The sequence below is a fragment of the Garra rufa genome, chromosome 13 (assembly GCF_049309525.1).
Source record: "Garra rufa chromosome 13, GarRuf1.0, whole genome shotgun sequence".
NCBI classification, from domain to species: Eukaryota; Metazoa; Chordata; class Actinopteri; order Cypriniformes; family Cyprinidae; genus Garra; species Garra rufa.
The window spans coordinates 39136076-39150076 of record NC_133373.1 but is presented as its reverse complement, the minus strand read 5'-3'; the positions used below and the strand labels follow the sequence as shown (position 1 = coordinate 39150076).

The 14001-nt window shown below is 36.4% G+C and overlaps 1 protein-coding gene across 1 annotated transcript; it reads right to left on the bottom strand.

The window, feature by feature from the left end:
• Nucleotides 1-6: 6 nt before the first annotated feature.
• evlb (Enah/Vasp-like b) lies at nucleotides 7-13726 on the bottom strand. The gene is made up of 7 exons (XM_073817044.1): nucleotides 13562-13726; nucleotides 12179-12356; nucleotides 5811-5874; nucleotides 3594-3667; nucleotides 3218-3471; nucleotides 697-797; nucleotides 7-539 (listed from the first exon to the last, which is right to left on the bottom strand). Exons 1-7 carry the CDS (start codon nucleotides 13694-13696, stop codon nucleotides 467-469), a joined length of 879 nt encoding a protein of 292 aa, XP_073673145.1. The 5' UTR covers nucleotides 13697-13726; the 3' UTR covers nucleotides 7-466.
• Between the last annotated feature and the right edge of the window lie 275 nt (nucleotides 13727-14001).

The following is a 14001-nucleotide window of genomic DNA, read 5'->3' as shown; positions in this document are numbered from 1 at the left end:
GAGACGCGGGATCATCCTGAAAAACATTAGAATCATTCACGGAAAACCACTAACATTCACACACACTTCTGTCAGACGGTAAATACTTACTCAAAGATAAGAATTCAACTACAGATAAATCATTTCATCTTTTTTAGTAAGTGTATTATTTCCATTTTAATGTAAAATGGTTTATATATAGGGCTGCACACATATACTGTGTTGTTTTAACTCTAAAATGAAAATATAAATGTATGATAACTAGAGGCCAAATAATTATTTAGTATTATTATTTCACACTGGAAGTTAGAGTATTACTATTTATGTCTTAGATTCTTCACTTTCTCATGTTCAAATTGTCAACAATGTAAAAAATGACTGTCCTCCTCAGTATTTTTGTCCAGGGTCACATATATTGTTTCCATTCAGATCAATAATGTGTATCTATCAAATCTAAAAACATAATCAAAAATGAAGCAGGTAAACATCAAGAGATCTCCATCAGCTCTGGACTCACATTTTGGCTTTCTCCATCCCTCTTTTCATCCGCTGCTTTCCTTCTGTCATGACAAATCAAGCGTGTGAGTGTGTTTATTCTGAGTGTGTGTTATGACAGCAGTGTTTATGTGTGTGTGTGTGTGTGTGTGTCTGTGTGTGTGTGTGTGTGTGTGTGTGTGTGTGTGTGTGTGTGTGTGTGTGTGTGTGTGTGTGTGTGACCTGCGTGCCAGCAGCGCGTTCATTTCCTCCATCAGACCTCCGCTTCCTCCGCTGGTCCGGTTGGCTTCGTTTTTGGCTCCGGATTCAGATTTTTCCTCCGTCTGCGAACAAACCATCACAGCAAACACAATCAAACACTGATCATCTGACATACACGCTTGCACTTTTGCTTTTCTCCTTTTATTTGATATTATTTGCCTCATGGGATTTGACTTTTGTTCTTTTTCATGTAAAATGTGTTTTTGGAGATCTGGTTCTGCACTAATATAGAAATAAAGATATCTTCCATAAGATAAGGTGTTTTCACAGTAATACCACAGAAGAAACTGCTTTGGTTGCACTGCAAAAACTGCTTTTCTTACTTAGAAAAATAGTGTCTTGTTTTTAGTAAAAACAAGTCAAAATGAGGTGAGTTTTAAGATTTTTTTTCTTACCCCATTGGCAGATTATTTCGCTTGTTTTTAAGCAAAAACTCACTTCATTTTGACCTGTTTTTACTAAAAACAAGATCATTTTTACTTGTCTAGAAAATCCTTCCTGATTCAAGATTTTTTATATATTTTGGCTGGAAACAAGACAAAAAAATCTAAGTAAGAAAAGCATTTTTGCAGTAGTTCCCAAAGAACCTTTCAGTGAGCAGAACCATATTTTCTTTGTGTGAAGAACATTTAAACCATCTGAAGAACCTTTTTCCTCTTTAAAGAACCTTTGAGGTGATAGAACGATTCCATATGTCTGACCCTGGACCACAAAACCAGTCATAAGGTTAAATTTTACAAAACTGAGATGTATACATCATATGAAATAAGTAAGCTCAATAAATAAGCTTTCTATTGATGTATGGTTTGTTAGGATAGGACAATATTTTTCCGAGATACATCTATTTGAAAATCTGAAATCTGAGAGTTCAAAAAAATCAAAATACTGAGAAAATCACCTTTAAAGTTGTCCAAATTAAGTTCTTAACAATGCATATTACTAATCACAAATTACATTTTGACATATTTATAGTAGGAATTTTACAAAAAATCTTCATGGAACATAATCTTTACATAATTTCTAATGATTTTTGGCATAAAAGAAAAATCAATAATTTTGACCCATACAATGTATTTTTGGCTATTGCTACAAACATACCCCAGCGACTTAAGACTGGTTTAGTGCTCCAGGGTCACAGATGTTACAGATTAGCTTCAGTGTGAACAGTGGAGTCTGAATCATCAACAAATGACTCTCTAACCCATTCCCTGTAATGAAGACTCACAAACATTCTCAAACTCACAATTTGACTCATCTAATGACTTCACACTCTCAAAAATAAAGCTTCAAATGTGTGTTTTCACAGAAATGCCATAAAATATCAGTTTTTGCTTCCAAAACAACCTTTCCATGAACAGCTCCTTAAAATAACCACTGCGTGACAAAAATGCTCATCTAATGTGGTTTTGAATCATGTTTGCAGTCACTATGAACTGCTGTTGTCTGGAAATGATTTGGTTTGGGTTTGGTCACAGAGTCGGCTCCAGAAGTAAAAACTCGATTTATTTTGTTCATAAGGATTATTAACTATAATAATGTATGAACCATTAAAAACAGACCTACCATGAGCTACAAGATTGCTTTTTTTATATGCTTTCGTTAATGCCATGTGTTCATGTTAAACCAACTGATTTTTTAAATAATTGCATTTAACAGGTACATTTGTGGTGGAAAACTACATTACCCATAATGCTGTACAAAAATTTCAACCAATCAGAGAGTCACAGTGAGCAAATGCGCCAAAATAGCTCCGCCCACCGCCATGGACCACTGCAAATTATTTTGATATTTGTATATTATATGCAAATGTTGCAATAAACCTACAATATGTTGTTTCTATGGATATATTCACTGTTGGGGAAAGCTACTTTTAAAAGTAATGCATTACAATATTGAGTTACTCCCTAAAAAAGTAATTAATTACATTACTTAGTTACTTTTTATGGAAAGTAATGCGTTACGTTACTTTTGTGTTACTTTTTAAATCTGGGCAGGGCTTGCTTGTTTGTTTTTAATATAAAAAGTTGTATTTTTGTCAAATGTAAAAGCCTTTTCACAGCAAAATCCTCGGGTTTAGAGAAAAGTAAATCTCCGTCTGTACAGTAGACCACAGAAGAACAAATGTCAACTCTTCAGCAATAAAAAAAGGAAAACAAATGTTGATTATCTTGAGTCATTTGTGCTTATTAGTATGGATGAATTGGATCATCGAAGGTCGGCAGCAAAGACATCGGTTCATAAAATGGGGTTAAATACATAAATTACTTGGAAAATGTAATATTATTATGTAACTTGCGTTACTTGTAATGCGTTACCCCCAACACTGGATATAATTTCACAGTCTTTCCGAATGTTTGTAATGCTGTGATTCTCCTCTTAGCGGATAGGTTTGATTTATGGATTATAACTACCAAAAGAAGACTTTTAAAAAAGCTATAAAGCAAAAACACTTCATGAACGATGATGAATGATGATCTCGCACCCTTTGCACGCGCCGCAGTTTGGCTCCGGCGATCATGGCGGCGAGACCCGTGGGGGCCTGACTGTCGTCCTGCGCCGGACCCCCGTACCCCACAGGTAGAGGAGGCGGAGGAGGGGGCGGAGCTCCGGCGGAGGGGGGCGGCGGCCCGGGCGGGGGAGGAGGCGGAGGACAGGGACCGCCCATCAGCAGAGGAGGCGGAGCCACAGTGGGAGGAGCTACGGACAGCACCGCGGGGTGACCCTGAAATGGGGAACCTGAGGAGAAAACACAACTAACCCTCATTTTTTATATTGGAAATGATGCAAAATATATGAGTTTCAGCTGGAAAGCAGCTCTATAGATTAATAAGAGTGTTAAGAGTGTTGCAGTGTCTGACCTGAGTTGGACGATCGTCTCTCCCGCTCAATATGCGCCTGCATCTGCTGCTGCTGCTGCTGCATTTCCATTTGCCTGCAGAGATTGACAACACACATAAACACACATACCCATCATGCACTGCACACACACACACTAAAGGCATATTTTCTGCTCACAAATTTATTTGATCAAAAATTCTGTAAAAACTGTGAAAGAGCTGCTTTCTATGTTAATATCTATTAAATAGAGATGCACCAAATGTTTGGCAACTGAAATTATAAGTGAAAAGGCCAAATGAATGATAGCGAACAATGCTGTGACGTGATCAAATAGAGGCGTGCACTAATGATCAAACATGTGGTCAGTGTGGACGCATTTAAAACTGTCCGAGAAAGACTCAAAATCATTCCAAGCAGCGACAGCGAGAGACTGTTTAGAAGTGCATCGCATGTCTTCATGAGAAGAGAAAGGTTACTGTATGATGACTGAAATCATCCATTAGTCAATCAACTCCAGAACGTTCTGTTGTCTAATACACCAGACACCAATTGTGTTTATTCTGACAGCAGCTCCTTAGCCAGGGTTCAAAGACCAAAGATGACAATCATTCACAAATCTGCTGCTGCCAGCAAACACTAGGACTGAGCTCTTCTTGCACCAAAATAAAAGTCAACATTCAGAAATGTTTTGTAATTTTACTGTTGTTCTGTCAAATAAAATAAAAAGTAACAAAAATAATGAAAACAGCTCTATTAATACATTTATTCTAACATTCTCCTGTACTCAGCAAATCTGCAGTTATTTGTGCATTAAAAACACATTCCTGATTCAAGAAGCGGCTCTTAGAAATGGACAAAGAATATTATTTTACTAACTTATTCATTTGAAGTTAAATTGTGGTTTGTTGGTAGACTATAATGTCTACTAGAATGTTACAAATGTTCAGTGATCAGTAAATATTTTAAAATTGTTGTTTTGTAATTGATTTTTTTTTAAAGCAAGACAAAACTGTAAAAAAGCACATTTTGGCTATTTAATTTATGTAACGGTGAAAAAAACTGGCACAACACATGGGGGAATAAGCACGAAAAACCGTGTTCGGTAATAAGCCTTCAGCCCAGTGTTTACTTTTATTAAATTTTCATTTCGGTGCATCTCTATGATTAAACCGTAATTGATTTCTGTGATGCGCCGCTGAATTTTCAGCATCGTTACTGCCGTCTTCAGTGTCACATGACCCTTCAGAAACCATTCTAATATACTGATTTGCTGCTCAACAAACATTTATGATTATTATCAATGTTGAAAACAGTTGTGCTGCACAATATTTTTGTGGAACTGTCATGCATTTTGTTTTTCAAGACTCACAGATGAATAGAACGTTTAGAAGAACAGCATTTATTTGAAATATTAATCTTTTGTAATGTTACACATGTCTGTGCTGGCACTTTTGATCGATATAACCGCCTCGCTGAACAAAAGTATTAATTTCTTTACAGGGAACATGGTGCAGTGTTTCATAACTGATGTAACGAGTCTGACAGCGGCGGGTATCGGATATGATGACAATCGATCGGATCCGCTTGAGTTTCCTGAAGCGTATGAGAGCTGCACAGTGAGAGATGTGGAATTTTCCAGATGCATGATGGGACGGCAGAACAGCTGATGCAGCACATCTACAGCCGACAACACACTTGATCATGTGAGCAGCAGAGGGCGACTCTGTGTGTTTCTGCTCTCATCATGACACAACAGCTGTGCTGCTTCATATTACTGCGGACATGGATGCTTTCATTCATCAAGGATGCATTAAACTGATCAAAAGTGACAGTAAAGACATTTATAATGTTACAAAACATTTCTGTTTTTTAAATAAATGCTGTTCTTTAGAACTTTCTATTCATCTGTGAATCCTGAAACATAAAGTGCATCACATTTCCACACAAATATTGGGCAGCACAACTGTTTTCAACAGTATTGAACAGTATGGTGAATATATTCTATTTTAAACAAGACCCTGTTGTTTTATTAGGGTTTAGCTGAAGACTTGTGTGTGAATGTGATTTCTAGAGTATGAGTCATTTCTAGTGTGATATTACAGCAGTGTGTGTGTGTGTGTGTGTGTGTGTGTGTGTGTGTGTGTGTGTGTGTGTGTGTGTGTGTGTGTGTGTGTGTGTGTGTGTGTGTGTGTGTGTGTGTGTGTGTGTGTGTGTGTGTGTGTGTTTGCATGGCTGACCGTCTCTGGACCTCCAGCTCTTCTGAACTCGGCCCGTTCTGGACTTGACGCTGAGCAGCTGGACCTGAAAGAGACCATGAACAGTTTGAGAGATATGACAGCAGCATCATGTGTGTCAGAGATTGACTGTGAGTGTGTGTTCATCTCATCAAACCTGTCCAGAGTGAATGAATGAATCAAAATAAAAAATACATTTTGCAAATCTGCCTTCATTTTTACTCAAAATCCCTAAAAAATGTAGCTTCAGGCTGTTTCTATCAGTTGAAAAAAGGAATGCTCAGGAGAACCATGCTCAGGCTTCTAAATAAAGGGTGCAAACACAATTTTGGAGAAGTGACGAGTCCAAATTCACACTAGAGGATCACAAGTGTCACAGACGACACCTCGTGAACATCAGCAAGAGAAAATATAGACGCACTTCTGCTGCAGAGTCACTATAATGACATCAAACACATCAGAACTCCATCAGATGATCCATCACAGGACTTCAGACTGACACTTCTCAGATAAAACAACAGCTATTATATTTATCAACAACATCCTGTAACAATCACTCATGTGTTCATCATTTTCACATATATGAATATTATTATTGGTGCTCAAATATTAATAATGGCTCTGATTATTTGGTGGGAAATTGGTTTCAAAATAATGATACAAAGTTCAAAAGAACTTGAAATAGAAATCTTTTGTAACATTATAAATGTCTATACTGTCACTTTGATCAATTGAATGCATCCTTGATCAATAATTGCTAATAATCAGAAATGTTTGTTGAGCAGCAAATCAGTATATTAGAATGATTTCTGAAGGATCATGTGACACTGAAGACTGCAGTAATGATGCTGAAAATTCAGCTGCGCATCACAGAAATAAAATACAGTTGAACAGATATTCACATAGAAAACAGCTGTTTAAAATTGTAACAATATTGAAACGTTTTACTGTATTTTTGATCAAATCTTAAATCAAAGTCTTCATGATGCCAGTCTTTGAGCGCTAGCGTACAATCACACATTTGTAATGCACTTCTAAAAATAATGTCTCCAAGTGAGTTCTTAAAAGAGCCATTTTGAAGAACATTTAACAAATCTAAAGAACTTTTTCCACTAAGAGCCTTTTCTGAATTTGAAAGGTTCCGTGGATGTTCCTCAAAGAACCACTGATGCCAATGAACCTGTATTTTTAAGAGTGTGCATGTAAACACTGCAAAAAATGCTTTTCTTACTTAAGACTTTTTGTCTAGTTTCCAGCCTAAATATCTAAAGATTCTTAAATCAATTTTCTAGACGACTAAAAATTATTTTCTTGTTTTCAGAAAAAACAAGTCAAAATGAAGTGAGTTTTTGCTTAGAACAAGCTAAATCTTATTTCAAACATAAAACAAGATTATTTTTCTTACCCCATTGGCAGATTGTTTAGCTTGTTTCAAGGAAAAACACACTTCATTTTTTCTGAAAACAAGACAATCATTTTTACTTGTCTAAAAAATCCTTCTTGATTTGAAAATGTTTAGATATTTTGGCTGGAAACAAGACAAAAATTCTAAGTAAGAAAAGCATTTTTTGCAGTGAATGTGACAGTAATGTATGGTGATTTTGTCAGTGGCTGGTCTTCAGGACGTCTGAACTATAAACATAAAGCTGATTGGAGAAACATGTAATCTGGAGCAGATCCTCTGCCATCGACACGGTAAATATTGTAACACGTCTATAACGCAACCATTCCTCAAGATCATGTTTCACGAAAACACTGGAACCTGAACCCATCTGACACACACACACACACACACACACACACACACACACTCACACTCACACACACACACACACACACACACACACACACACACACACACACACACACACACACACACACACACACACACAAATACATGAAGTAGTGTTTGTTTAGAACATCATTCAGAAGATGAATGCAGCTGATGATGATGCCACTGTTTTCTGCTTTACAGCTGGACTGAAGTTCTTTGAAACGATCATCTTTACACAGTTACTGACATCAACTGAACACAGACACTGCTGCTCTTAGAGCTGCTTTACAGCAGAACTGATCTCTGAACCATCACTCAATCATTATCACTGTGAAGCTGCTGTGAAACTATCTGTGTTGATAAAGAAATAAAGCTGGCTTGACTTAAACTGTTAACTATATTGCTTCTCAATAGTTCAATTGCATGCAAACAAACAACCTTAGACTATCACTTCCTGTAAATTGAATGACAATAAAACCTACTTGACTTGACTGTAATCTCTGACTAGTTAGTGAACCAGTGCTCTCTGTGTGTTTGATGTGCACTAAATAGTAGTGTTTACTGAGTTAATCATCACTAGTATGGGTGCCTCTGTATACAGATATCTCAGACTCTCAAATCAGACAGAAAACACCCAGCAACCAAACTGAACACCTTTACAACCATATAGCAACATTCTGACAACCATACAGAACAGGCTTGTTTTCCAAAATATATAAAGATAAAAAAAAATAAAATAAATACATGAAAAACTGAGTTTGAGCTTAAAACAAGAACAATTATCTTTAAAGAATCTTTGACTGAATGGTTCTTTGTGGAACCAAAAATGGTTCTTATATATGGCATCGACTGTTAAAGCACCTTTATTTTTAAGAGTGCAGTGGGTATAATGTGTGAAATGTGTTGTATAATGCAACGTCAAAGACGGTAAGATGTCCACGTCAAAAGAAATTTACAAAAGTGATTTTATGTCCATAGAAAGCACATTAAATGTAAGTAAAGTGTCTACTTTTAAGGTTTTAAATACGTTTTTGGAGACCGAAATGTCAAAATGTGGTTGAAACAATGTTAGACTGTCATTCAGTGGAACACAACATTTATGTCAAAATTCTGACTTGAACATATTAAAATATATAAAAGAACAAGGGAGCATATTACATTTGATTGTTTTAAATGAGTGAACAATTCTTACTGACAAATGGGCAAAACCTGGGATAGTGGCAAATGTTAAAAATGTGGAATTACAACTAATTAGTATTTGGGCTAAAAGTAATTTGGTTTTTAATATGTCATAAATTGATTTTTGTTGCAAATATGCCTGACAAGATTGACACTGAATGTCATTTTAGTGGGTTTCTTTTGTAAATTAGAGGAAAATGTATTTTTATTTTTTGCTCAGAAAAAAAACAAAACAATTTAAAGCAGTATTACACTTACTGTTTTAATGCTTAAACCTTTTTTGTCTTTTAAAAGTCTTCTTTGTATGCTTACTTGCTTGTTTTAGCCTTAAATATATATTTTTTTTAATTTTAGATTTTTTATTAAATTTTTGGAGCAATTATTTAAGAAAACATGTTGCACCTCAAATAAAAGTAGCTTAATCAAAGAAAATTTTGATTTTTTTACTGGAAAACAAGAAAACAAGTAAAGTAAATTTACTTTTCTGCACGGCTAGTTTCAGATGTTACAGTCCTACTCATACTGTATTTCATGAACACAAAACTGTTATTATAAAAAGCAATGCTTATATAAAAGTTTTAAAACAGAACACAAATGCAGTTACAGTGAATTTTTTAAGTATTTTCTGCATTTATGCAATGCATCTAAGGATAATAAAAAGTAAAAACCAGAAGAGAAAAAAAGCTCCGTCTGAAACACAGCTGCATATCCAGTACAATCCTCCATAAATGACAAACACTGACCCTCAATCAGCCTGAAGATGAACTCTGAGAACCAGAACAGAACTAAAGCAGTACTAAGACAGAGACAGAGACAGAGACGGAGACAGAGTTGGAGTCGGAGATGGAGACGAGTGTACGTACAGGACATGCTGAAGAAGAAGAAGCGGCTGTGGCAGATGCAGAAACACTGGCAGATCCAGTCTGTGATCATCGCTTCATCATGTCCGCTCTACTCTACCTGCACACCACAGCTCCAGTTACCAACACCGTAACACACACCTGCGTGACACCAGCAGACTGACAGCTGCCCAACCGGCTCCTGTTTCTGACGTACTGTACGTATATGTGTGTGTGTGTGTGTGTGTGTGTGTGTGTGTGTGTGTGTGTGTGTGTGTGTGTGTGTGTGTGTGTGAGAGACGTCACGCTCCTCTAGACTCGCAGGAAACCTTCAAACCTTCACCCTAGCGCTGATAAACAGCAACACAAACCAGTCCAGATCTGCACCTGTCTGTGTCAATGTGTGATGCCATGCATGCATTTTCATTTTCTCTATAATTATTTTCATTATCAGTGTCTAATTAGACACTCACTGAGAAGAATGATTCTCTTCTTTAGTATCTTTGTCTTGTTATTTAGTATAAATATCTAAGAATTCTTGAATCAGGATGCATTTACTGGACAAGTAAAATGACTTGAGATGTCTTGTTTTCTGAAAAAAAAAGAGAAAAAATTAGCTTAAAACAAGCAAAAATATCTGCCAATGGGGTAAGAAAAATAGTTTAAATCAAAGGCTAAACGATATTATTTTTCTTGCCCCATTGGCAGATATTTTTGCTTTTTTTAAGCTAATTTTTTTCTTTTTTTTCAGAAAACATGTCATAATATCTCAAGTCATTTTACTTGTCCAGTAAATGCATCCTGATTCAAGAATTTTTTAGATATTTATACTAGAAAACATGACAAAAATACTAAGGAAGAAAATCTTTTTTTTTTTGCAGTGCTCAATTAGTAGTCTCCTATGTGAATATTTTGTAAAATGTAGTTTTAATTAATTGTGATTATTATGTTACAAACAGTTGTGCTGTTTTATATTTTTGTGGAAACCATGAAACAGCATTCAAAAGTCGGCCGTCAGAAATTTATATTTTTACTCGTCAAGGATGCACTAAAGTGATCAAAAGTGACAGTAAAGTCATTCATAATGTTGCAGAAGACTTATATTTAAAATAAAGGTTGTTCTTTTGAACTTTCTATTCATCTGTGATTTCTGAAACATAAAATGTATGACGGTTTCCACAAAAATATTGTGCAGCACAACAGTTTTCAACATTGCTAATAATCAGAAATGTTTGTTGAGGTGCAAATCAGTGTATTAGAATGATTCCTGGAGGATCATGTGACTCTGAAGACTGCAGTAATGATGCTGAAAATTCAGCTTTGATCACAGCAATAAATAACAGTTGAACAGATATTGGTGTGAGTATCAGAGGTGCTGAATCATCAGATCAGACTGAATGGGTTGATCATATTCAGTGAGTCTGTCATCGGTGATCATTGTGATCTGTGGCCATCAGGGGGCGCTGTCAGAGACAGGACATGTCTCAGCTTCACCTCCAGAACAAAAACATACAGATAATGATAACATACTTCATCAAATAACATACATGTCAGGAGTGTTCTCCATATAGTGGACTTCTATGGTGCCCTGAGTTTGAACTTCCAAAATGCAGTTTAAATGCAGCTTCAAAGACTCTAAACGATCCCAGCCGAGGAAGAAGAGTCTTATCTAGTGAAATGATTGGTGATTTTCTAAAAAAAAAAAAAGACAATTTATACACTTTTTTTACCTCAAATGTTGGTTCAAGACAGTTAGGGTATGTCTAAAAACTCCCATCTCATTTTCTCCTCCAACTTCATAATTGTCCTCCATCACTGTGTTGTGAAGGGTGTTTGATCTTCTTTGCATTTTGTTCACTTTGTAAACCCTGGGTTGGTACTTCTGCAGCGATGGAGGATGATTTCAAAGTAAATAAATTGTGCATTTTTTTTTTTTTTTTGAAAGAAACCAATCGTTTGTCTAGATAAAGGACTCTTCTTCCTCAGCTGGGATCGTTTAGAGTCTTTGAAGCTGCATTTAAACTGCATTTTGGAAGTTCAAACTCAGGGCACCATAGAAGTCCACTATATGGAGAACACTCCTGAAATGTGTTCCTCAGAAAACATTTTGTTTATGACTGAAGAAAGAAAGACATGAACATCTTGGATGACAAGGAGGTGAACTTCTCCTTTAATCAGACTCTGTGAAGTCTTGTGAAATGATTCTGAAATCACTCAGATGGACTGATGAATGTAGAGAGAACCTCTCAATGCCTCTAGTTTCTGCAATTGCATAAAGAAAAAACTAAAAGGTAATTGCAACTGCATCTCAATTCTGAATTACTGTACACAGACATAAACTCTGAATTCTGACATAAAAACTCCAAACTGTGAGATATAAATGCAGGATTTTGAGATATAGACTATCCTCAGCCCATCTGACACACAGACACACTCCTGATATGAATAATAATCTGAGATTGTTCATCTGATTACTGTCAAACACACATGATGTGATAGTTTGTTTCTTCATGCCTCTGGTCAGATAATCATATTCAGATTCATATATTAATTCTCCAGGTGGACGGCAGAGCTCTTACCTCCATCCTGGCTGCTGAGCACGTTGAGGGCGAACAGCATGGCGTTGGAGAAGGTGGTGGCCTCCTCTTTACTGGCGAAGTTGAGTCCGTACACCTGCCGCGCGTCACGCCACTGATGGAAGGTCGGCGTCGCCTGGTTATACTTCAGACCCTTCACGATCGAGTAGTTGATGACCACCTGTCACACAGGTCAGAGGTCACAGGTCAGAGGTCAGAGGTCAGAATGTGCTCAGGAAAAATTAATAGAGTGATATTTGTGGTGGTCACGAATGTAAAGAATATGTTCCACACTGCAAAAATGCTTTTCTTACTTAGATTTTTTTGTCTTGTTTCCAGTCAAAATATCTAAAAATTCTTCAATCAAGAAGGATTTTCTAGACGAGTAAAAACTATTGTCTTGTTTTCAGAAAAACATTAAGTGTTCTTTCTTGAAACCTGCCAATGGGGTAAGAAAAATAAATCTTGTTTTCTGTTTGAAATATTTTTTTTCTTACCCAATATGCAATTTTTTTTTGCTTGTTCGAAGCAAAAGCTTACTTTATTTTGACTTGTTTTTTTCTGAAAACAAGACAATAATTTTCTTTGTCTAGAAAATCCTTCCTGATTTAAGAATTGTTCGATATTTTGGCTGAAAACAAGACAAAAACTCAGTAAGAAAAGCATTTTCGCAGTGCACTCGCTGCAGACACTGAGTGTTTTAATCCTGATAATGAGAGTTTATTTTTGAGTTTTGTGTCTTGTCTTCGTATTAGACTTTTTTATTTTAAAAACACAACATTTCTTTTTATTCTTATTAGAAACATACATTTTTTCAAAATATCTTCTTTTGTTTTTCAGATGAGAACAAAACTTGAACAGAACTGATCTGAATAATGACTATGAATTTCATAACTCAGGAATTTTGCATTCTCAACACTTTTATTTTGCTGATTATCACTGTGAAGCTGCTTCACAGAATAAGGAATGCTGTAGAAATAAATGTGACTTGCACAAGGTCAAATGTGACCCTGGAGCACTAAACCAGTCTTAAGTAACACGGGTATATTCGTAGCAAGAGCCAAAAATACATTGTAAGGGTCAAAATGATCAATTTTTCATTTATGCCAAAAAGCATTAGGATATTAAGACCATATTCCATGAAGATATTCTGTACATTTCCTACCATAAATATATCAAAACTTAATTTTTGATTAGTAATATGCATTGCAAAGACAACTTTAAAAGTGATTTTCTCAATATTTTTTTGCACTCTCAGATTCCAGATGTTCAAATAGTTGTATCTCAGCCAAATACTGTCCTCTCACAGCAATGGAAAGCTATGACTGGTTTTGTGGCCCAGGGTCGTATCTGTGGTGAATGATCTGGTTTTGTGTGCAGACGCACCTGCTGGTCCTGCAGTTTGACTCCTACCACGCGGAAGGTGTTGTTGCTCGTGTTGTGGTAGATGTTGATTCGACTGAAGCCCTGCTGACCCGGTTTGATCGGCACCCATTTTTTGCTGGTGTCGTCGTAGACCATGACGGAGGCGCGGGCCTGACAGATGCTCTGCTCACTGAAAGCAAACAAACACACGGCGGGTCAGTCCATAAAACACACGTCACCTCCACAGCGCTGCCCTCGTTACAGTCTCTCATCCACAACCAGCGGCAAACACTGTCCCCAACAACACCTCAACAACCACATACTCATGAGGTCAAAAACGTTTACATCCCCCTTGCAGAGTCTGAAACATGTCAGTTATTTTACAAAATAAGAGGGATCATACAAAACGCATGGTAGTTTTTATTTAGCACTGGCCTGAATAAGATATTTCACATTTCACA

What these genes read in the sequence shown, in the direction of transcription:
- evlb (XM_073817044.1), bottom strand. Translation starts at nt 13,696, where the DNA reads ATGGTCTACGACGACACCAGCAAAAAATGGGTGCCGATCAAACCGGGT. An exon ending in GAGCTGGAGGTCCAGAGACG is followed by an intron (nt 3,668 to 5,810) that starts GTCAGCCATGCA and finishes CAATCTCTGCAG; the next exon opens with GCAAATGGAAATGCAGCAGC. An exon ending in GAGACGATCGTCCAACTCAG is followed by an intron (nt 3,472 to 3,593) that starts GTCAGACACTGC and finishes TTTTCTCCTCAG; the next exon opens with GTTCCCCATTTCAGGGTCAC.